The sequence below is a fragment of the Podarcis gaigeae genome (assembly GCF_964106915.1).
Source record: "Podarcis gaigeae genome assembly, chromosome: 8".
Lineage (NCBI taxonomy): Eukaryota > Metazoa > Chordata > Lepidosauria > Squamata > Lacertidae > Podarcis > Podarcis gaigeae.
In genome coordinates, this window is record NC_139684.1 from 7,637,544 (window position 1) to 7,663,107 (window position 25,564).

The 25,564-nt window shown below is 46.2% G+C and overlaps 1 protein-coding gene across 1 annotated transcript in view; it reads left to right on the forward strand.

Annotated features, from left to right (window-relative positions):
• Window positions 1-25,564, forward strand: part of CUX2 (cut like homeobox 2) — a 241,997-nt gene that overhangs the window by 160,767 nt on the left and 55,666 nt on the right. Inside the window, exon 4 of the mRNA XM_083753146.1 lies at window positions 13,783-13,861. Coding sequence (XP_083609272.1) covers window positions 13,783-13,861 — 79 coding nt within the window. The remainder of the gene's footprint in view (window positions 1-13,782; window positions 13,862-25,564) is intronic.

Below are 25,564 nucleotides of genomic sequence, written 5' to 3' on the forward strand. Positions count from 1 at the left end.
TTAAATGCAAATCTCATTCATCATGTTATTTACAATTATTGTCCCTGCCCTCCTCTGGACTTCCCTCAACTCCCCCTCTGCCGAGTTATTTAGTTTTATTTATCGTATCCTGCTTTTAGGACACAAAAATAAAATCCCTTATCATTTCTCTGAAATATCTGCTACTCAAATGAAATTGTGAAGGTTCATTCAAATCCTGCCAGTGAATCCAGTCCATTCTGTTGTTTCTGCAAATCAACTGTAAATGGTTCCCAGACTCTTTTGAAGTTAATCCAGGGACACTTTTCAACTTCATAATAAATAGATGGATTTTGTCAAGGGACTGATTTGTAAATCCAGGGAATGTCCCCGGGAAACGGGGACGTCTGGTAACCTTACTTTAGTTTGCCTTAGTACAGAGAAGGGCCAGATCCAGGAATGGGGACAGGGCCAGGCACACCTCTGTCACCTGTCATCACATAGCATGATTCAGATTGAAAGCAAGCATGGTTGCAGAAGGAAGAATTGAGAGCACAATCTAAGGGCGCCTCCAATAGAGTATGAATTTGGCACTAATTTGAATTGGAGACTTTCCTTGAAGCTATATAAAGGTAAAGGGGCTCCTGACCATTAGATCCAGTCGTGGCCGACTCTGGGGTTGCGCCGCTCATCTCGCTTTATTGGCCGAGGGAACCAGCATACAGCTTCCGGGTCATGTGGCCAGCAGGACTAAGCCACTTCTGGCGAACCAGAGCAGCACACGGAAACGCCGTTTACCTTCCCACCGGAGCGGTACCTATTTATCTACTTGCACTTTGATGTGCTTTTGAACTGCTAGGTTGGCAGGAGCTGGGACCGAGCAACGGGAGCTCACCCCGTCGCGGGGATTCAAACCGCCAACCTTCTGATCTGCAAGTCCTAGGCTCTGTGGTTTAACCCACAGCGCCACCCGCGTCCCGTCTTGAAGCTGTATAGGGTACCAGTAAAAAGGCCTCGGGGGAAATAGTGCGTGTTTCTGATTCTGATTTGGTGGCATGGTTTCACCGTCTAGCACCCGATGTCATATGATGCCAGGGGAAGGACAGCTGTGCATGGCTATGTAAGGACAGCCACACAGGCCAAATGCCAAGTCCTGGTGGACCCCACTAGATCTTTGAGCCTGAGGTTCCTGGCCAGTGCTTAGCATATCCTCTGTGGAACTACATTTCCCATCATGCTCTGTTTCTGCAAAATCGCATTATCTTAGCCTTGTTTGTGCCATAGTAACCGTGCTGCATCTCTTTAGAACAGCACCTGGGTCACTATACAGTGGTACCTTGGGTTACATACGCTTCAGGTTACAGACTCCGCTAACCCAGAAATAGTACCTCGGGTTGAGAACTTTGCTTCAGGATGAGAACAGAAATTGTGCTCCGGTGGCATGGCGGCAGCAGGAGGCCTCATTAGCTAAATTGGTCTTCAGGTTAAGAACAGTTTCAGGTTAGGAATAGACCTCCAGAATGAATTAAGTACTTAACCTGAGGTACCACTGTATTACATGTAAGGAAGTAATTGTGGGAAGGGCTACTTGCACACCTAAGTCCCTGATTGCTTTGTTTCATACTCACAGTTGAACCAGGAATGTAGTTTTTAATAAAATGCCTCGAGGGCAATATTTTTGTCGGTGGAAACTGATGAAAACACACTTTGCAACGATCCGGTTCCCTCTGGAAGCATTTTGGGGACGGAAGGGAGAAAGCAGGGCTGTGTACTAGGGCGCTAAAAAAAGACCCTGCCTTATGCAACGTTGACAATAGGGAAGGGGGGGGTGAATTGGAGGGGGGGAGAGATAGAGCTGATCTTTGTGCTCCAATGCCCGGGAGCAGCAGCAGCAGCAGCAACAGAGAGAAGGCCGTTTGCTCAGGTGGCTGGTGAATTACAAGTGACTGGTACAGCTTCTGTTCTGAATGACAAGCAATTTAAATTCAGTCTTGTGTAGAAGGTTTGCAAGCTTTTTTGAGCAGGAAAAAAGGAAGAAAAAATACATCTCTTCTCTCTCCTCTGCCTCTCCCCCCCCCCCTCTTTTTTTAGATTTAATAGATTGGCTTAGCAGCTACTGCACCAGGACAGACTTCATTTGATAATTATCAAAACGGCCACTTGGGATTGGTGGCAACCATTTGCTAATAACATTGCTGCAGGGTTCAAATGGTGGCAGAATCTTTGGGGAATTTCAGCTGTGTGTGTGTGTGTGTGTGTGTGTGTGTGTGTGTGTAGCTTAAAATGCAACAGAGCTTCTGGGATAAGATCACAGCTAGGCAGGAATAACCATTTCTCCCCAAGATGGAGAAGCTTATTCTAATACGTGTAAATGTGTTTCAGTCTTGCCCTGTTTTCTAGCTTCTCGCGATGCACCAATCTTGCCTTTTACAAAAACGCTTGTCTTGGCATCAGGCTAGATGGAACCTCCAAGCCCAGAGACAGTGGGTTGCAGAATACCAGCTGCTGTGTGTGTGTGTGTGTGTGTGTGTGTGTGTGTGTGTGTGTGTGTGTGAAAGGGATTTCTGGAGGCATCCAGCTGACCACAGAGGGAAACAGAATACGGGACTAGATGGGCCCTTATTGAGGTCCAGCAAGTCTTATGAGCTTGAGGCAAGTCAATAATAATAAGAATAAATTAACAAAGCATTTCTAGAATAATAGGATGCCATCAGTGTGCACTAAAGGGATAGTTCTCTGCCCTGAGGAGTTAACAGTCTTAAAATTTGGTGCCAAGGAAACAAAGAAGAAGAAGGGGAGGCAACATTACCATCCACCCTAGAACATCATCTTAAGTCAATGACTTTTTTTTCAGCAGTAGCTGTTAAGCCAATCTATTAAATTTGATGGAAGGGAGGAGAGAAAAGATAAGCATTTTTCAGCACTCTCCTGTCCAGCAACTGGTACTCAAGACACATTGCTGCCTCCGTCTATGGAGACCATTGTGGCTACTAGCCACTGATAGGCCTCTTATCTTATCCGTGAATTTGTCCAATCCTCTCTTTTTAAAGCCATCTGGGTTGGTGGCCACCAGTTCCTCCTGGGGGAGTAAATTCCATAGTTTATGTGTTGCACGAAAACACAATTCCTTTTATCTGTCCAACATTCAGTTTCATTGGCTGTCCATGAGGTCTAGTGTTGCAAGAGAGAAAGGAAAACTTTGCTGTCTCCACTTTCTCCATGTCAGGCATCATTTTATAAACTTATATCATGAATGTGAAGACAGGCTCCGGCGGATCGAGCAGACAAGACCATGATTAGTGGGTCCAATGTGATCATTTTCATGTGGCCAAACAAGCAGAGCTGGACTCTGTGGCTCTTTCTTTCTTTCTTTCTTTCTTTCTGGTCAGGCCCAAAAACTGCAACACAGAAGGCTGGTCTTTGCACCCCAGGTCCCTTTCACAATGTAAAGTGGTTGTGAAGAGCGATGAGGTGTAGCTTAAGTATGTGTTTCAGGGCATTCGCAAGACCCATCCCTGACCAAAAGCGAGTGACTAAATAAATGTAAGAATGAATCAAATAACCAAAAAGTGCTTTTGAAGTGATGGTTGCAGGGTCTGGGTTGGTTCATATGGGGAGAGGTGGTCCTTGAGGTTCTGAGCTGAATAAGGATAAATAGGTCAATACAGGCATTGTTGTTTAGTCGTTTAGTCATGTCCGACTCTTCATGACCCCATGGACCAGAGCACGCCAGGCACTCGTCTTCCACTGCCTCCCGCAGCTTGGTCAAACTCATGTTTGTACCTTCGAGAACACTATCCAACCATCTCGTCCTCTGTCGTCCCCTTCTCCTTGTGCCCTCCATCTTTCCCAACATCAGGGTCTTTTCCAGGGAGTCTTCTCTTCTCATGAGGTGGCCAAAGTATTGGAGCCTCAGCTTCAGGATCTGTCCTTCCAGTGAGCACTTCCATACATCACTACTGGGAAAACCATAGCTTTAACTATATGGACCTTTGTCAGCAAGGTGATGTCTCTGCTTTTTAAGATGCTGCAAAACAGGCATACCTGAGTTTATTGAACTTTGCCCCATTAAGTCTCCCTGGCTTGTCACAATGCATTAGGATTCATAGACCCTCACTGCAGTGCACTGAACTACCCTGCTCAGCCGTGTTCTTTTAAACAGCAGCAGCAGCTGGAGCTGCTACTCTATTTTAACACCGCTGCAAAGAACGCTGTGGATAGACGAAAAGCAAGGGAAGTGGTGGGATTTCCAAAGTATCGAAAAACAGGGGTTACGAGCTGGGTGGCGCTGTGGGTTAAACCACAGAGCCTAGGACTTGCCGATCAGAAGGTCAGTGGTTCGAATCCCCGTGACGGGGTGAGCTCCCGTTGCTCGGTCCCTGCTCCTGCCAACCTAGCAGTTCAAAAGCACGTCAAAGTGCAAGCAGATAAATAGGTACCACTCCAGGGGGAAGGTAAATGGTGTTTCCGTGCGCTGCTCTGGTTGGCCAGAAGCAGCTTAGTCATGCTGGCCACATGACCGGGAAACTGTATGCTGGCTCCCTCGGCCAATAAAGCGAGATGAGCGCCGCAACCCCAGAGTCAGCCACGACTGGACCTAATGGTCAGCAGTCCCTTCACCTTTACCTTTATGGTTAATCTGCCGTTGCCATTGGCAATATCCATGCGCAAGGCTCAGCTCGGATCTGCAAGGAGCGCATCTCACAGCTGCCCCACCCTCTCAGAGTCTCATTTTAGCATTTCTAACAAGCAATAAATTGGACAACTTGACAAGTATATAAACACCCGAGGTCTTTTTTGGGGAAAGCGGGCATTTGTCTTTTCGCTGTTTCTTGCTGCACTCGCTGCTTTGATGCTAAGCCTTCCCCAACCATGTGAGAATTGAAGGATGACAGGTGACGTTTCTCTGACTTCAGCAAAAAAAGAGGGGAGGGATGCTGTGCTGTGGGAGTTTGGTGGCAAATCCATCATGGCTGACACAAAGTTTGACCAAAGTTGGGAGGAAAGTTTTAATTACAGCTGGAGCCACATGGAGCTGCGAATATTCCCTAGGTTTTGCAGAGCGGTGCTGCAGATTTAACTGAGGTAAATAATTTATCAATGAGGAATGGTAATGTTGTGGTTGCATTCATGCCATTCAGTTCTTAGCAGGGGCACAAAAATGTTTTGCAAAAGTTAAGAGCCTGGGAGAGATTTACCGTATTTTTTGCTCTATAAGACTCACTTTTGCCCTCCTAAAAAGTAAGGCTAGATCTGTCTTGCTGTTCTGGCTTCCGGGATTCAGAATATTTTTTTCCTTGTTTTCCTCCTCCAAAAACTAGGCGCGTCTTGTGGTCTGGTGCATCTTATAGAGCGAAAAATACGGTACTTGCAGAGAGGGAGAGAGGGAAGTGAGAGGACGGATCCTGCTTCCCCCATCCATGCCCACCTCCTTTCCAAGCAGTGCCGAGATGCCCCAGAAGTTCTCCCACGTGGATTTTTAAGATCAGTGTTGTCAGCACTGACTGTCTCGGATTTCACACAAGGACGCCGTGACCCCACCGTCAGTGGAATAAAGTGGGGCCACACTGAGCCACCAGCCCTCCCATGCAGGGGGGAGCCTGACTGGCCGATGTGGCCCTTGGCTGGTAGAGAGGAGCACTGGGCTGGGCCGGGCTGGGGTCACCTGGTTCGCACCTCCTCAAAAATTGTGCACCCAGGGACCTGACTACGCCCCTGAGCAGACCCGAGCCTTTGTTTTTTTCGGTGAAAAATCACTATGACATCTCACTAGCATGACAAATAATTTTTATTATGCCTCATTCTTTCTGGAGACAATTTGAATCCAGGAGCGCGGAGATGTATTCAATCTGTACATTTAGGAAGTGAAGTACAGAAATGAAAGTTTGTGCCTTTTTTATGTCCCAACACTCTCCTTAAAGACATCGGTTGTTCTGGCTGGTTGAGGAAGAACTGAGGTGGGACTTATCTCCCCACAAACATATTTGAACGAAGAGGCGGAATTTGATTTTTTATTTAAGCCATGGCATTAAATTATAATTTTCACCTACTCAAGGCACATTAAAGTTTTATGATGGCGTGACATTACAGGAGCGTCAACGATTTTGCCTGAGGCGTCAGGCACGGTTTCGAATGCTGCGGGTCTGGGCGGCAGAAGCAGCAACATTTGTACCTTCTCTGGTTTTACATGATATCCAGGTGGTATTTGGGGAGGAAAAATGAAGCTCTGGGTAGGTATGGCAATCTTTTTCTTTTTCTTTTTCCCCTTCTTGAAGTGTTTGCAGGAGTCTGTAACCCAAAACATTCAGAATTGACTACTGACCACATGTATGCCTCGATTCAGGACGGACAAAAGAAATATTGTTCCTCACACACAATACATGACTGGTGGAATTCACCTGCCACTAAATATAGCATGAATAATGAAGGGTCTCTCAGTGGCTATTAGCCACTGACCCCATTTTCTGTGGCAGTCTGTGGAGAGTTTCCCAGAGACATCCCAGAGACATTGAGGGCTTCCCAGAGGCATCTGGTTGGGAGGGTGCAATAAAATAATAATAATAATAATAATAATAATAATAATAATAATAATAATAATAATATGTTATTTATACAACACCCATCTGGCTGGGCTATCCCAGCCACTCTGGGCGGCTTCCAACAAAATATTAAAATACCATAATCCATCAAACATTAAAAACTTCCCCAAACAGGGCTGCCTTCAGATGTCTTCTAAAAGTTTGGTAGTTGTTGTTCTCTTTGGCATCTGGTGGGAGGGCGTTCCACAGGGAGGGTGCCACTATCAAGAAGGCCCTCTATCTGGTTCCCTGTAACTTGGCTTCTTGCAGTGAGGGAACTGCCAGAAGGCCCTCGGCGCTGGACCTCAGTGTCCTGGTAGAACGATGGGGGTGGAGACACTTCTTCAGGTATACAGGACCAAGGGCTTTAAAGGTCAGCACCAACACTTTGAATTGTGCTCGGAAACGTACTGGGAGCCAATGTAGCTCTTTTAAGACCGGTGTTATGTGGTCTCGGCAGCCGCTCCCAGTCACCAGTCTAGCTGCCGCGTTCTGGATTAGTTGTAGTTTCCGGGTCACCTTCAAAGGTAGCCCCATGTAGAGCGCAGGCCAGATGGACCTCTGATCTTACCCAGCTGGGCTTTTCTTACTTTCTCATGTCCTCTAAGGCCAGGAGCAGTAGCCAACATGGAGCCCTACACGTATAGTTGGACTCCCACTCCCATCAGCCCCATCTAGCCTGGCCCAGGGTCAAGGATGATGGAAGTTGTAGCCCAACAACATCTGAAAACACTTTGTTGGCTACCCTACTGTATACCAAGGATTTCCAACTGTTTTGTGTTCAGTGAACCACTTCCACATTGACTGATTTGCTGAGGATCAGTGTTGGGCATCTCCCATGGAGCCATCGCAATCCACAGAGGACTCCATGATGTGGAACGGCCTCTGCCTCCTCCCAAAAGGAAAATTGCCCAACCTGCTGATGACAGACTAAATCAGGGGTAGGCAACCTTAAGGCCCATGGGCTGGATGCGGCCCAATCGCCTTCTCAATCCAGCCCATGGACGGTCCGGGAATCAGCGTGTTTTTACATGAGTAGAATGTGTCCTTTTATTTAAAATGCATCTCTGGGTTACTTGTGGGGCATAGGAATTAGTTCATTTTTCCTCCCAAAATATAGTCAGGCCCACCACATGGTCTGAGGGACGGTGGACTGGCCCACGGCTGAAAAAGATTGCTGACCCTGGCACTAAATGATGAAGAGAAGATAGAAAAAGAGGTGGTACTACTCTACTCTAAATGCATTCCGATCTCCAGGGCCTGGTGGACTGCGTCCAACGGTACCAAAGGAACTTGCAGGCGTAATCTCAGAGCCTTTGAGAATTCTTGGAGCTGTATAGCATTAAGAACTGGGCTTCTGTTCCTTTAAGAGCACCCAAGCAAGGCAGAGGTTCCTTAGATGCACTTCGCCTAGTGTGCAATGATGAGGGGCACAGTTTTGTTTATTATAAAATAAAAGCACAGCTCATCCGCGTGCAAGGCAAGAAAGCCCAGCGCTTTCACGTGGCAGGCTGGAAGGAAGGACTTTGGCTGACAGAAGCGTAGTTCAAGTAAAAATGACCTTTGCTGGAGCTTAGAGTACACTTTAAAGGAGCGTCTCCACCCCCATCATTCTACCCGGACACTGAGGTCCAGCACCGAGGGCCTTCTGGTTGTTCCCTCACTGCAAGAAGTGAAGTTACAGGGAAACGGGCAGAGGGCCTTCTCGGTGGTGGCGCCTGCCCTGTGGAACGCCCTCCCACCAGATGTCAACGAGAACAACTACTACCAGACTTTTAGAAGACATCTGAAGGCAGCCCTGTTTAGGGACGCTTTTAATGTTTGATGGATTACTGTATTTTGTTGGAAGCTGCCCAGAGTGGCTGGGGAAGCCCAGCCAGATGGCCGGGGTTTAATAATGATAAATTATTATTATTATATTATTTCTATGCGGGATATTTAGCTAGGGATTCAAACACACCTCAGCCTTGTATCGGAACAGCAATTTTTATAGTGGGCTACACTGCAGGGTTGTCATCAGCCATATTCCCCACAACCTGCAATATGGTGGTGGTGGGGTCATATTGAGGAAATTGGGATTGCTGAGCAATTTTTTTTAAAAAATGTTCTTTTTAATTAATTAATTAATTAATTAATTAATTAATTAAATATCACTCTGATGTAAGACCCGCATTACAAAGCAATTTGCCTTATCCTGCTCCCTTTTGTGCTGATGTATCTCCTCCAACATTTCTCAGGGGAAAATGTTCCTATTTTCATTTGAGGAGTATTGGAGGGTAAGGACTCCGCACCCGGAAGTCGTCGGCCTACTTCGAAGCTGTTGAAGGGACAGAATAGAACATGCGTTTTTGAGGTGGGGGGCCCCTTTGTACAGTGATGGTGGTCTCGGGAGCGAACAAAGGCGTCGTGACACCCGGGGCGTTGTGTCGCTACATAGGGCATGTGTGCGGCATCGCTACATACGACGCATGCGCTGTACGTAGCAACACCGCACATGCGCTGTACATAGCGGTTTGCCGCCAGTGCCGTACGGACGGTGCCGGGATACCCTGCTGGATCCCACCGCCGTCCGTACAATGCTCGAGTCATGCCAGCAGCAAACCACTATGTACAACACGTGTGGCATCGCTACGTACAGCGCATGTGTGCAACGCAAACATAGCCGCCAGCACCAGGATCATCTGCTACAGTTGTGAACAGAGGATCCTCCACATGCAGCAGCAGCGGCGTAATGGCTGGTCATGCCGCCACGAGCCCCCGCAGGGTGCCTTCTTGTCACACACCCCCCAGACATGGCATCCGGGATGCACCCTCCCCATTACGATGCCTCTAGGTGGACTGTTCCAGTGCCACTGGATGGGATGTAGCGCTGAATATGAATGGACGCTCAGTTGTTTTTTTTAACTTCCTCTCCCATCTGGCTATCAGAGGGGGGTTGAAGAGGGGGCCAGCCAGCCTGCCTGGCACCTAATTAGAGGAAATTAATTATTTCTTGGGTCTTCCTGCCAGTTTGAATGGCAGTTTGGGGGAAGGGATTTGATGCGCAGCACACACACGGAGAGTGAGATTTTGCTGACCACCTGGATTACAGAGAAGAGGGAAGGGGGGGGCTGAAGGAATCTTCTAGCCAGCGCCAGCCCCCAGGCCCTCCCCTCCAATACATTAACAACAAAGGGAAGACATGGGTTGAAATCATGCTGCATTATCTTTGTTGAGCTGCAAAAGCAGCTTCACCATACAGAGCAGGCCGTTTCTATTGTGAAGCCCAAATTTGGAAGGGGAAAAAACGAGCAACTTTCAGGTTTGCGTGTGTGTATTTTAAATTTGTAATACTAGAAAATCCTGAAATGGTATTAAAAACTCACCCAAGATTTTGGCTTGTTCTTCAAGAGAGATGGCTGCTTGTTTCTTCCTTTTTGCCATCATGATGTTGCTAAAGTTGATCTCTGTAAAAAGTTAAAGGTAAAGGTAAAGGTACCCCTGCCCGTACGGGCCAGTCTTGCCAGACTCTAGGGTTGTGCGCTCATCTCACTCTATACGCCGGGAGCCAGCACTGTCCGCAGACACTTCCGGGTCACGTGGCCAGCATGACAAGCTGCATCTGGCGAGCCAGCGCAGCACACGGAACGCCGTTTACCTTCCCACTGGTAAGCGGTCCCTATTTATCTACTTGCACCTGGAGGTGCTTTTGAACTGCTAGGTTGGCAGGCGCTGGGACCGAACAACGGGAGCGCACCCCGCCGCAGGGATTCGAACCGCCGACCATGCGATCAGCAAGTCCTAGGCGCTGAGGTTTTACCCACAGCGCCACCCACGTCCCTTATAAAAGGTTAGGTATAACAAATTTAGAACCCGCTTTTTAAGCAAAAGGATCTTCACAAAGCAGCATGCAAGCACCAAGACAAGTACAATCCAACTGGCATCGTTTGTAAAAATATAAAAAGCCAGCCTGTCGCTGAAGAGAGATGGTTGCAGAGTTGGGATTCAGTTTCTGAGGTCAGCTGGTGGAGAAAGGAATAGCAACCACCTTGGGTCACCCAAAGATTCTGTCTCTCACAACAGGCAAAAGATGCCCGAGGAACAGGAAACTTAAACTGGTTTTAGCAGTCATTCCTGCTCCCTAGGTAAAGCTAAAGGGACCCCTGACCATTAGGTCCAGTCGTGACCAACTGACAGGTTGCGGCGCTCATCTTACTTTATTGGCTGAGGGAACCAGAGCAGCGCATGGAAACGCTGTTTACCTTCCCGCTGGAGCGGTACCTATATATCTACTTGCACTTTGACCTGCTTTCGAACTGTTAGGTTGGCAGGAGCAGGGACCGAGCAACGGGAGCTCACCCCGTCGCGGGGATTTGAACCGCCGACCTTCTGATCGGCAAGTCCTAGGCTCTGTGGGTTCCTTAGGGAGCTGTAATTCTGTGATGGTGGCTAAGGAGTATTAATAATATAGAGAATTCACTGAACTGATTGTTTTTGGGGTAGGCTTGCCATATTCCGAAGAGCAAGGCCGAGCGTGGCTCTAGCGTCCCCCGTCCCCCTGATAATTTTTTATTATTATTTTAAAAAACCAAACCCAGGTACTTCAGTGGCCCCCGTCTGTGGAATGCTCTCCCCAAGTAAGTTCGACTGGCACCTTCATTAGGCACCTTTAGGCACCAGGCAAAAACGTTCTTTTTTAACCAGGCCTTTGGTTGATTTGATTGACATCCTATGTCCTTAAAAATAATAATTATTTGGGGGGTTGGGGTTGGGTGATGGCTGTTTTTATTTTGATTGTGGATTTTGTGTTTTGTGTTTTGATTTTATCCTGTTAACTGCCCTGAGACCTGCAGGTATAGGGCAGTATATTTTATTGTTGTTGTTGTTGTTGTTGTTGTTGTAAAATTCAAAAATCCACCCAGATGGGCACGCCGGCCCCCCAAAAGAGGACATGTCCAACAAAACCCAGACGTATGGCAACCCTACTTTAAGGCCGCATCCACACCATATATTTAAAGCACTATGATACCACTTTAAGTTGTCGTGCCTTTCTTCCAAAGAATCCTGGGAGTGTTTGTTAAGGGTGCTGAGTATTTTTAGGAGCCCCTCATATTCCCCTTGCAGAGCTACAATGTACAGCAGTGTTTTCCAACCTTGGGTCTCCAGCTGTTTTTGGACTTCAACTCCCATCATCCCTGACCACTGGTCCTGCTAGCTAGAGATGATGGGAGTTGCAGTTCAAAAACAGCTGGAGACCCAAGGTTGGAAAACACTGATGTACAGAATTCCCTGTGAAGAGGGAGTGATTGTTACACCACTCTGGGAATTGTAGTTTGGGGAGGGGGCAATAGGGGGTCTTCTAACAACTGGTTAACTACAATAACATTCTCTCTCTTTTTTGGAATGTATACAGATTTTTGTTGCTGTTCTTTTTTGTTTTCTACATGGGTGCTATTTCTTTTCTTCTTTCTGTCTTGTCTTACTCTGTGCAGTTGCAATGATGTGTTCTTTATCTTTCAGTAAAGAATATAAAATGATAATAATTTATTATTTCTATCCCGCCCATCTGACTGGGCTGCCCCAGCCACACTGTGCGGCTCCCAACAAAAAAATAGTAAAAGCGCAATACACCCTAAAAACTTCCTTGAACAGGAATGCCTTCAGATAAAGACAAACAAATATACAGTTCCCAAGATTCTTTGGGGAAGCTAGTGCTTTTTATGGGGGGGGTACGCATTCCCCTAAACATTTTGTGAATCTAAGTTTGGCCTCATTGAGGGGCATTACAGTGGTACCTCGGCTTACATACGCTTCAGATTACAGACTCCGCTAACCCAGAAATAGTGCTTCAGGTTAAGAACTTTGCTTCAGGGTGAGAACAGAAATTGTGCTCCAGCAGCGTGGCGGCAGCGGGAGGCCCCATTAGCTAACGTGGTACTTCAGGTTAAGAACAGTATCAGGTTAAGAACGGACCTCCAGAACGGATTAAGTTCTTAACCCAAGGTACCACTGTATTTCAATAAGAGTAGGAAAATGAGAGTACCCCTCAACTTTTTTCTTTTTTGAAAAAAAGCACTGCCATAACTGTTCAAGGTATTCTCCTGGTGCTTTAAATGTATGGTGTGTAGATGCACCCTTAAACTGGTGTGAAACCAATTGATATTTTTAATATAAGCCTAGGAGAAGGGTTGCTTATTCCTGGAAACAGGGCCTAGTCCTAGTTTTGGCCTTTGTCTAGGACAGTGTTTTTCAACCTTTTTTGCGCAAAGGCACACTTGTTTCATGAAAAAAATCACGAGGCACACCACCATTAGAAAATGTTAAAAAAATTAACTCTGTGCCTATATTGACTATATATAAAGTAATTCTCTTGAATAGGAATCAAATAAACACAAAGAAAGTATTTTATAATTACTTTATTATGAAAGAGTAAGTAAACAGAAATATGAAAAATTATAAAATACTTTATTTTTAAATCTTTCGAATTTTTCAATTTTTCCCACGGCACACCAGGCAACATCTCGTGGCACACTAGTGTGCCACGGAACAGTGGTTGAAAAACACTGGTCTAGGACATGGCTAGGCAAACTAAGGACCGGAGGCTGTATGAGGCCCAATCGCCTTCTCAATCCGGCCCACGGACATGGGAATCAGCGTGTTTTTACATGAGTATAATGTGTCCTTTTATTTAAAATGCATCTCTGGGTTATTAGTGGGGCCTGCCTGGTGTTTTTACATGAGTAGGATGTGTGCTTCTATTTAAAATGCATCTCTGGGTTATTTGTGGGGCATAGGAATTCGTTCATATTTTTTTTCCAAAATATAGTCTGGCCCCCCACATAGTCTGAGGAACGGTGGACCGGCCCCCTGCTGAAAAGTTTGCTGACCCTAGGAGCTCAGGGAGGCAGAAATTGTTTGCCCCCTCATCCCTCCCGCATTTTATCCTCTCAAGAGCCCAGTGCGGTGAGATAGGGACAAAACAAGAATTTAAACCTCATTCTTCCTGGTCCTCCTCTGACACTCTGACCACTACACCTCACTGCAAGACTGAGGAAACAGGGCATTCATTAAATAATAAATTAAATTCCTTAATTTATTATGTTCTTTTACCACCTTCAGGGTGGTTCTGCCTCCGGCACCCAAGCTGTCTTGGGTTGCCCGATTTGCAGCATCTTCACCTGAGAGCACAACTTTGTGGGAGAAAACTGCATTTCCCTTGATGGTTCCTGCGTGGTTTTAGTTACTGTTATTTTTATCTTCCCCTCAGGTGGTTGCTCTTAGTAAAAGAAGCAAAGAAGCAGAAGCGGCGTTCCTGAGTGTTTACAAGCAACTGATTGAAGCTCCAGGTATGGTTCGCCTCGGCTCCTTTCGCGGAATTGCTTCTGAAAGGGCAGAATTGTTGTTCTGAGTGCCTAGTTATGATTATCCAGAAGCCTTTGCTCACAGGAGCATCCTCAGGACTCGTTCGCTGTGGAAAAGGCGCTGGCTAACAAGATGCCTAAGCCTCTTTTTATATTAGCGGTGCCATGAAAATGATAACCACAAAACCGGCCTTTTCATCCCTTGCAGTGCATCCTCACTTCCTACTTATGTGTGTCATCAGAGCTGCTTGCTGGGGGCGTTCCAGATTTCCTCAGCACCCGGGGTCGATTTGGACCTCTCCGATTTTATTTTTGAAAGTTGCTAGTTCTTGTGATGGTGAATATTTGCTAAGTTCTAACTTTAGTCCTTATTTGAAGGCATGTTTTGTTACGTCACAGTAGACCCCTCCTGGGAGAATGTGAAGTGGGAATGCCTGTTCTAAGATGTTGTCTGGCTGTTGTTTCTATAAGTCAGGCATAGGCAAACTCGGCCCTCCAGATGTTTTGGGACTACAACTCCCATCATCCCTAGCTAAGAGTTGTCAGGGATGATGGGAGTTGTAGTCCCAAAACATCTGGAGGGCCGAGTTTGCCTATGCCTGCTATAAGTACATATATTATTGTGATGATATTATACAATACATATTAAAATTAATATTACACAGTATGGTCATATATTGCACAGGGGTTGTGTTAGGGGGGTGGTGTGTCGATGCAAAAGCACGTACAGTGGTACTTCAGGTTACAGATGCTTCAGGTTACAGACCCTGCTAACCCAGAAATAGTACCTTGGGTTAAGAACTTTGCTTCAGGATGAGAACAGAAATCATGCGGCAGCTGCATGGCAGCAGTGGAAGGCCCCATTAGCTAAAGTGGTACTTCAGGTTAAGAACAGTTTCAGGTTAAGAACGGACCTCCGGAACGAATTAAGTATTTAACCCGAGGTACCACTGTATACTCAAACCACCCCTGTGTGACCGTCCTTCCAGAGCCAGTGCACAAGGTGAGCTATGCTCCCCCCCCCACAAAGAAAACTTTTAAGCTTTCTGCCTTCCTTACCATGGTCCGGGAGGCTTGCAAGATATCGCGAGTTCCTTTGAGTTCCTGCAAGATCTCAGGAGAGCATCCCAGAGCACATTTGCAGCCAGCCAGCATTCAGCCACACAAGGTCGAAATTGCGCAGCTTAATCATGCATAAGATATGATCGGACTGTATCCTATATATTATATAATAAGTGTATTATATATTCATATTATACAATGATAGGCCAGGTTCAGCTAACTAGTCATGCCAGCAGAAGCCTGCACAAGGACTTCTACAAATGCAACAGGGATTTCCCCCCTCTCCTTCCCCCCCCCCTTGCAGCCCCCTCCAAAAGTAAAATTGGCTTGGCTTAGAGGTGCCGGGAAAACCCCTGGAGGAGAAAGTAGATCATTCCATTGGGTTAGCAAAAATGCTTGGGCTGGTGGAGCAATCTTCTTAGCGCTATGCTGAATTTCTCCCAATAATAGTAATAATAATGTTGCCTGACTAATCAGTGACACATTTTTTTGTCCCATTAAAGTTGGCAGACCTAACTTATAGGTGGTCACTGAAACTGTCTTTTCCTGGTGTGGGCATTTGGACCATACAGTGCAAAGTTTTGCCGGAGCGGTTTTATCGCTGAGCATCCGTCTCTCCACCTGCCCCTCCGGCGTTTCTGACTTCATTTCCCCCGCTGCGTCGGGTCTCGCCTATCGCTCCCTGCATGGCAGGAAGGGCTCGCGGTGAGCTGGTGTCCCCCGTGTTCTTTTTGAAGAGGTAGCAGAACAGACAAGAGGAAAAATCTTTTGCTATCGCTGTATTTCAGTGCCTGAGCCAAATCTGTCTTGACAATAAAAAAGGAATACATTTGCTCTCGCCTTGTAATAACGCTGCCGCGATCCGCACTTGTCTCTTTGACAGCAAGTTAACTAAGATGACTGAACTCCCTTCGCCACAAAGGGGCAGACAATGGAATTTAGATTTGATGGGTTGGAAGGGTTGCGATGCATATGGCCATACCTCTCAGGTATTCCTTGTTGTGTGCGTTTGACAAAAGGATTATGGAGCTGTAAAGCAGGAGCAGTGTTTCTCCACCTTTCCTTTACCACTTGCAAGCCCAGATTTTGGAATTTGAAATCCGGAAGGGAAACAACTACCTAGTCCTCATGGCTGTGAAGATTAGCTTGCAAACAGGTGAGCTATGCCTCATTGAATGTCAGAAGTCAGTGAGGGGGCTGAGAAGAGGTTCCATTGTTTGAAGCTGAGGGTGGAGCTCTAGTTCTCGGCCGATGTTGATTAAAATATTTTTCATTCCTTCTTGTAAATGGTTTCACTGCAATCCGATTCCTATATGCTTCTACACTCAGAAGTACCGTATTTTTTGCTCTATAAGACTCACTTTTTCCCTCCTAAAAAGTAAGGGGAAATGTGTGTGTGTGTTACGGAGCGAATGCAGGCTGCACAGCTATCCCAGAAGCCAGAACAGCAAGAGGGATTGCTGCTTTCACTGCGTAGCGATCCCTCTTGCTGTTCTGGCTTCTGAGATTCAGAATATTTTTTTTCTTGTTTTCCTCCTCCAAAAACTTGGTGTGTCTTGTGGTCTGGTGCGTCTTATAGAGCAAAAAATACGGTAAGCGGCACTGAGTTCAGCAGGAGTTACTCTGAAGTAACTCAGAAGGATTGCAGGCTAAATATTGCAGCTCCGTTTACTGTCTCTATAAATTCATTCCATCTTTGTTTGTTTTAGTTTTCTTCATGTGTGTCCAGCTCTTATATTATCTGCAAGGATATATTCCAATGAATATTTTGCCTAGGAACATTAGGGGTTATCCAACAGTGAGAAAAAAGACCTTTTGCAGAAACGAACAAATACTCAAAATTGCAGCTATGAATAAATTAACAGAAGTGGCTCAAAGAAGAAATAGCTCTGATGCTATTGATGAAAAAGTGACAATGCTTGTTTCGGTTTTGGAACTAGAATGCCAAGGACTGGATATGTCAGCAGTGCTCGGAATTGGTTTGTTTTGTAGTTATCGTGATCCTTTGACTTTGGGGGGCTGATTCTTGTGTTCAGTTCCCTTGCCTTTATTTAATTCTTGTATTTATTATTATTGTAGTTTAGTACATTTATGTACCACTCAATTAAGACCTTTAGAGGCCCTAAGGAGCGGGAAGATTAAAGCACCTGCTACAACTCAAAATAAAAATACTAAAAATAACATTTTGTTTTTCAAAATGGCAAAAAGCTTACATGGCATGCTGCAATGTTGGTTATTGTGTGCCACACATGACAAGATCTGATTCCCTTGCATTGCTTTGATTTACGTTAGTAGAACGTGGGAGGAAGGGATAAAAGGAGACCAGAGAAAGTGGGGTGTAAGAAAGTCTCACAAAGTTCTGATTTTTCTCGTGATTTATAGTTTTGATGTGGGGGTTGAGGGGGGGAATGCCAAATGTCAAATTCTTTCAATAATTTCTCATTTCCGGCAGTGCCCCTGCTTTGCTTTAATTTGTTGGAAGCTGCCCAGAGTGGCTGGAGCAACCCAGTCAAATGGATGGCATATAAATATGTTGTTGTTGTTGTTTGCTGGTGCCTTAAACACATGCTTAGGTAAAGGGACCCCTGACAGTTCAGTTCAGTTGCAAACGACTCTGGGGTTGCAACGCTCATTTCGCTTTACAGGCTGAGGGAGCCGGCATTTGTCCGCAGACAGTTTTTCCAGGTTATGTGGCTAAGCCATTTCTGGCGCAATGAAACACCCTACATCAGAGCAGCGCACGGAAACGCCGCTTACATTCCCGCCAGAGTGGTACCTATTGATCTACTTGTACTTTTTGGCGTGCTTTTCGAACACATGCTTAGTCAGCTTATTAAATAACCCAGCGCTGTGATGGTCCACGACTGGTGCCCATGCTCAGGGTCCACTCAGTCACCAATAGAAATTTAGAAATAGACAGCATTGCCTCTTATGATTGGCTGGCAGTAGAATGGTGCTCAATTGGCCAGTCCGCCTTTTCTCCTTTCCTTATCAAGGTGACCACTTTTGCTGCACAAAGGGTCAGCTGCAAGGACATGGCACATTCTTCAGTTTGTTTCTGGGTCTGACACCACCAGAGTCCCTGGCCAGATCAGTCCTTCACTCACCTTCTTGCCCCGGAACCAAACCCTGACCCGCCAGAGTGCCGCTTAGCTGAGTCTGCCTAGCTCCTAACTGCCAGAGTCCTGCAAGAGAGCTTTTGCGAGGATGTTAATTCGTTTTCCAGGCAGTTAGGAGTTTGGGCAAAGCGGGTGTATGTCTGTTCCCTCCCCTGTCATTAAGTTTCAACATGGAGCATGAAACTATAAGGACTATATGCTCTGCGATGGGTCACACACAAACCCGCAACACACTGCAATTTTCCAATGCACCCTTGCTCCTTTTTCCTTGAATACTCCTCTCCCCCAGAATGAATCTTTCCCTGCAGGTATTCCACCTATAAATACATGTATATCTGTTGACAAGCAAATTCTTTGTAGAACGTTTCAGAAGCAACAAACAAGTTCCTGATTCAACACTTTTTTAGACAGATTTCTTCGAGGGGTGGTGTGTTTCTTTGGTTGTGTGTGTGTGTGTGTGTGTGTGTGTGTGTTGAATGGCTTCTGCCAATGCAAACCTCAAGCGGAGAAAGGCAGCGAGAAAGTCTGATTGCTCAGCAAGTATTTTGATAAAGTGAACCCGGGCTTGTGTGTCTGTAATTACGGGAAGAAGGAAAAAAATCATAAATCTTCTTGATATTGTTCAGACAGATGTGGCATGGTGGAGAGGGACGGGTGTGTGTCTGTGTTGGGCTGGGAGGGTGGCAGGGAAGGGAAGCAGTAAAATCGTGTTAAAAGCATAATTAATGTCATTGTTGTCGAGGATGGTTTGATTTAAGCCTCCCTTTTGACTTGCATGGTGGTGATGGATGATTTCTTCATTGTGTTTTAGCTTTCATGGGGGCGGGGAGATCCAAACAAACAACAGACTTGTTGGAGAAAGTAACTTGTTAAGAAAGGGCAGGGCTAGGAATATGTGGGATGTACACAACATAATAGGGGCCAGGATTCAGCTTCCTTGGGATCCCAATTTTCAAGATTCTAGACCTCAAGATTCTGGTGATATATTTGCAAGGGCCTCGCGTAATGAAATTATATGGCCTAGGACCCTCGTACCTACGGGACCGCCTCTCCTGGTATGTCCCACGGAGGACCTTATGGTCTTCAAACAAAAACATCTTGGAGGTCCCGGGCCACAGAGAGGTTAGGCTGGCCTCAACCAGAGCCAGGGCCTTTTCGGCTTTGGCTCCAATCTGGTGGAACGCTTTGTCACAAGAGACTAGGGCCCTGCGGGACTTGACATCTTGACATCAAGACAGAGCTGTTCCACCTTTGGCCAAGGCACAGCCTGACTCCCTCCTCTGGCAATCCTCACAGAACTCTAGCCCAATGGTTGCCATTAATCTGATTTGAACTGATTTTATAATGAAATGATTTTTGAATGTTGTATCATTTTACTGTTGTTAGCCACTCTGAGCCCAGCTTCGGCTGGGGAGGGCGGGATATAAATAAAATTGTATTTTTTATTTTTTTTATTTTATTGTTGTTGTTGTTGTTGTTATTGTTATCTCAGGAGCTTGTTTCAGCCGGGGAGCTCTTATATTCTGTTCTTGTCCCCAGCTGCAGGAGAAAACAGGTTGGGCAGAGGAGAAGCAAGACTTTCATCTGTGTGCTGTAATCTGGCTGCTTTTGCACATGCAAACCTCTGCCAGAAATTTGTTAGTTGGGGCCACTGTGGTTGAGTTCACGTGTGCATGTGTTATATTTGAACCTGTGGAGTATAGAGGCTGCTCCTCTGTATTGTTCTTCATTATGAACACGCCTCTTAGGGTGTTGTTGGGAGTAATGCAACGTTTAAAAAGGAGAGGGAAATGTCTCCCCAAAGCTCAGTATTGTAATACCGGATACTGTTTAGGGTGTGATATCATTGGGGCAGCATTAATTGCAAGCGGCATGTGAAGGCGTTTGTTAACGTGGGCCGACCGTGCAGTGTGAAGCGTCTCTTGATGCAGGCAGGATGTTGAAAGATGGTGAACGGAGCCCAGGTTGGTCTTGCTAAGGTCAGGATTCACCACAAAGTCCTTTAAAAATGAACAGTTAATGTACAAGGGGCAAGGGGAGAGATGCAGGACTTGTTATGGAAGCTTCTATGCCTTTTAAAAAGAGGCCAGCAATTGTCTGGTTGATTTCTGCGTCGCTTCTTCATTTTGAAAAGAGACCCCAGAGGTGGGCAGAAAGCAGGCTTGCAAAATAGCGAGCCGTGAGGAAGGAAGGAGGTTTGAGCACCACAGAAGAGTGAGAAAGTGCAGGGTGCTTCCTTACCCTGAAACAGAGAGTCTTTGCCCATGCAGCCCAGCTGTCATGGCCCCAGAGAATCCTTGGAGGCAAAGTCCGCCAATGAGGCATCCCAAGAGGAGATGGATCCGTCCCATGTGGTGCCCATATCTCATCCCCCAAACCCCAGGGGGACATACCGTTGGTCCACAGATTTCTTGGGGGATCAGGGAGGCCCTTAGGAGACCACCCAACAGCTTGAAGAAGCCAGTTGCTACAGAGGAAGGCACCATCACTATGACTAATCACATGTAGCATTCATGGGGCATGATGATGATGATGATGATGATGATGATGAAGATGATGCTAATACCCCACCTTTTTCCCCAAACAAGGACTCAAGGTGGCTTACAGATAAAATAGGTAAAGGGACCCCTGACCATTAGGTCCAGTCATGGCCGACTCTGGGGTTGCGGCGCTCATCTCGCTCTATTGGCCGAAGGAGCCGGCGTACAGCTTCCAGGTCATGTGGCCAGCATGACTAAACCGCTTCTGGCGAACCAGAGCAGCGCACGGAAAAGCCGTTTACCTCCCCGCCGGAGCGGTACCTATTTATCTACTTGCACTTTGAGGTGCTTTTGAACTGCTAGGTTGGCAGGAGCAGGGACCGAGCAACGGGAGCTCACCCCGTCGCGGGGGTTCGAACCGCTGACCTTCTGATTAGCAAGTCCTAGGCTCTGTGGTTTAACCCACAGCACCACCCGTGTCCCACTACAGATAAAATAGAAGTGGTTAAAAAAATAGGGGGGGAACAATTCATAAGCGGTTAAACACAAATAATTAAAGCGCGCGCGTGTGTGTGTGTGTGTGTGTGTGTGTGTGTGTGTATTAAAACATGCAGATAATTACAATACAAATATCACAGCACCATCCCTTTCCTTAAAAGCAGCCAGTTCCTAAAAGCCTCTTGGAATAAGGAAGTCTTCACCTGCCAACAGAAGGACAACAAGGAGGAGCCAGTCTGACTTCCCTAGGAAGGGAGCTCCAAAGTCTGGGACCAGCCACCAAGCATACCTAGCCCAGGCTTTGAAGCTCTGCCTGTTGCTTCAGGATACTGCTGGGACAACTTGTAGGATTTGCCTCAGCGGCTCAGCGGTTCTGAAAATCACACCTAGGTCCCTCTCCAAGGTGCTGATCTTGCCACCTTCTCTGCCTAGAATTCTGAAACTACTGGTGTCCTCCTTACTTGGGCCAACCTGTTGGGTATCCCCATGGATTGGGACACCATTGTTGTCTACTCTGACTGACAGCCCCTCTCAAGTGAGAAGAAGGGACTGAACCTGGGGCTATCTGCATTCAAAGGACGTGCCCTATCACATTGCTATGCGGCCATTTGAGGAAAAGGTAGCCGGGCTTTTAATGAATCTACAGTTGGGAAAAGTTCCAGTAACCAAAATGACCATGGGGGTAGAGCAACTCTCCTATGAGGAAAGATCGCGGCATTTGGGACACTTTGGTTTAGAGAAAAGGTGAGAAATAGGTGGTGGGGTAACAAGGAGGGAGCCAGTCGGACCTCTCATGGGAGGGAGTTTGGCTGCATGAATGATGTGTCATGGGTCACCAACATGGTGCCCTCCAGATGTTGATGAACAACAACTCCCATCATTCCAGATCCCTGGGAGTGGGTTACCCCTGCTTCAGATGGCTTAACAGAGAAGAAGTTTCCCAGTGGCTTACTAGGCCAAGAAGCATTGCTGTGTGGCTTTAGAGCCCAACCACTAGGGCGGCAAATACATCTCTACCCTCACAAATTGCCATATTGAGCACTCCAAAAATTGCAGTTTCGTTAAAATCAACAACATGGTTTGAGGTTTCATTCATGTGTGTGTGTGAAAGAGAGAGAGAGGGAGAGATGAGTTTTTGTCAAGACTGAAATGTACATAAGCAGGGCTCTGGGCATATCTGTTTTTTTGCAACGGGCGTGTTGTTAGGGGGTGAAGTGCGATGGGGAGTCTTTTCTGCTGGGCACTGGATCTTCTGCCCCTTCTCCTCTTCTTATAAACTAAACTAAAAATAAACAATGCATCAGGTCCCAGAGCAGGCTACAACAATTTAAAATATCAGAAACAGTTTAAAACAAATCAGTCACAGGAATATGGTGGGTCCTGAAAACATGTGTCTCAGGTGTCGAAGGCCAGGGAAAGAGCTGCATACTGCAGAAACAAACCTCTGTGGGGAGGGATTTCCACAGTTTAGGAGCTGTCATAGAGACGGCCCTCTCCTGGGTTGCCAACACCCCAAGCTTCTGTGGGTGATGGAATTACCCTAGGAAAACCCTGTGGGGAAGGAGGTGATCCTTTTGGTACTTGCATCCAACATTAGTTACGCTCAGAGTAGATCCATTGAAATGTATGGACCTGACTAACTGCACAGTCGTAACTGTGCCTATTTCGAAGTAAGCGTTATACAGTTCAGTAGGACTTACTCCCTGGTAAATGGGATTTAGGATTGCAGGCTCTCTTAGGTGGATATATTTATAAAAAATAAAGAAAACTTGCTCATAGGGTAACAGATCTAGTGAGCTTCCAACCAACCACTGTCTTAATTTGCTTAGAGACCTAAATTTGCATCTATTAGCATACACATTTTTATGCAATTTTTTGCCATGGCTTTGTACCCTTAGTCTATGAAGTACCTAGCAATCCCCTTGTTTCGCAAGACATTGTCAAAATGCGTTTTATTTTCTTCTTCATCCACCTGCATTATATATATGTGTGTGTGTGTGTGTGTGTGTATGTTTTCCTGGAAGCCCTACAGAGTCAATACTTTATTACCCAAAAGGCTGACTTGAACAGAGAAGGGGAAAGTCATCCCCCCCACACATACCTTTTTTCTGGTTGATGCAAAAACTGTTTCCAGAATAAATTGGGGGTTGCAAGTAATGTTCAACAGCACCTCCTCGTGGCCGGACGTCAAATAGGTGATCTAGATAGCAAGGCTTGCTTCAAAGACCGACCTCACTGAGTTTGGTCTCTTCCTGCGAACGTTCCATCGAATGTAGTCAAAGTAAATTAGCCGTTAGTGGTCTCAAGCCATAGCAAGTATGACTTTAAAGTACTATTTTGTTATATATTTTTCTGGCTTTGCCGGAAAAGTTCCCACGGAGGGAGAAACCAAACCCGAACGTCAGTTGCTCTGCTGTTATCTTTTCATTCAGCAGCCTAACAGCCCACGTATAAAAGCTGTTCTTTACCCTGTTGGTGCGACTAATCATGCTTCTATATCTTCTGCCCAAGGGCAGGAGATCAAGAAAGTGCCAGCCATGGTGTGAATCATCCCTGAGAATTTTCCTCACTCTCCTGAGGCAACGTTCTTCCGATATTCCATCCAGCGAATTCACGGGACAGCCCATAATATCTTGTGCTGTATTCACCACCCTCTGTAGGCACTTATTCCCTTAGTGTGACAGAGTCATGGGCATTGCTCAAACATAAGAATAGTCTTGCTGGATTAGATCAAAAGCTCACCTGGTCTAGCGCCTGCCTCCCAACATCAGCTGGCCAGGTGCTTCTGGGAAACCTCCCCTGTAGGAAGACTGTGACAACAACCAAACCACGGTTTATTGGAGTTTGTCCATGTCTTCAGTACCTTGGAATAAGGAAGCTTTCATTTAGCTTTCTTGGCTGATAGCTACTGATAGATTTCTCCCCTTCCAGGAATTTCTCTAATCTCCTCATAAAGTATCTAACCAGAGGATATCCTCTGTGTTTTTGTTTTTTAAATTAAAACTTAAAGCATCACCAATGGGCACCATCATATAGCCTGATCCAGATCATTGCTAGGAGTCTGAGGCATGGACCCCAAATATTCTTTTTTTATTTTTTAGGGTGGGTAATGAATTCAGAGGAAATTGAATTGTGGGGGGTGATCTGACTTAGTGGGTAGGGGGAAATAAATTATAGAAATACATTGAAGCTGACTATATCTAGAGATGATTTAAGAGTAATGAAGGGGGATAACTGGAGGGGAATCGAATTGATTCGCAGCAGGACCTGTTGGGAAATGAACGGGGGGGGGGGTAAAATGAATTAATCAGGAGCTGATTTCGGGTGATCTGGGGCAGAGTACAAATTCATTTTAAAATTATCTGGGGTGACTAGGCTGGGGAATTAGTTGGATTGCCTTCTGCAATATTTAAATTTCAAGTTTTGCATATGCAAAATTGACGAACATTTGTGCCTTTTGGTCCTATGCCTGGAAACTTTCATGTATTCATCAGGGCCCCTGCCTAAGTGTGCCTGTGTTTAAGAATTTAATATCCCTCCAGGGTAGTGGCTGCCCCCCACATCTTTGGGCAACAAAGTCCATTCATTCATTCTTTAATATTTGTTGGAATTACTTCTTCTGCTAGTGCTGAACCCATGGTCAATAGGCTTTGATGCATGACTCTAAGTTCAAATATTTGTGCATGTGAGAAAGAGAGATTTTCTCTCTGTATCGCTCAGATCAGTATCATCATCCAGTACCCTATAGAGCATGTGATGTTGCCCCTGTATTATCTCTTCCACCTGCCAGTGGTTCTCCAAGAACAGAGACTACTAGAGGGTATTCATGGTTTGTCCATGTTTCTAGTCCTTAAACATGTGAGAATGTGGGATGCAGAACCCCCTTTAGTCCTCTTAATTAGAGAAGAGTTCTGATGGTCCTCCTGTGTTGTGATTTTGCTGTCCTGTGTAGTCTTGCTTACTGATGGGTTTATAGCATTTCATTGTACTCTGCTGTATATATTTATGCTGCTCACAGTTTGTTTGTTTGTTTGTTTGTTTGTTTGTTTGTTGGAGGGGGCTAGGGCCCCCCAAATTGTTGTGCAAATAAATTGCAGAAGTAGCTGTGATAGTCAGGAAGTCTTTGGGGAACCTCCAGTATACCACAGAATACCAGTTAAAGGTACCCCTGCCCGTACGGGCCAGTCGTGTCCGACTCTAGGGTTGTGCGCTCATCTCACTCTATAGGCCGGGGGCCAGCGCTGTCCAGAGACAGCGTGACGAAGTTGTGCTGGCGAGCCAGCACCAGCGCAGCACATGGAAACACCATTTACCTTCCCGCTATAAAGCGGTACCTATTTATCTACTTACACTTAGGGGTGCTTTCGAACTGCTAGGTGGGCAGGAGCTGGGACCGAACGACGGGAGCTCACCCCGCCGTGGGGATTCGAACTGCCGACCATGCGATCGGCAAGTCCTAGGCACTGAGGTTTTACCCACAGTGCCACCCGCGTCCCATACCAGCTGCTGGAGAGAAAAACAGCAGGAAA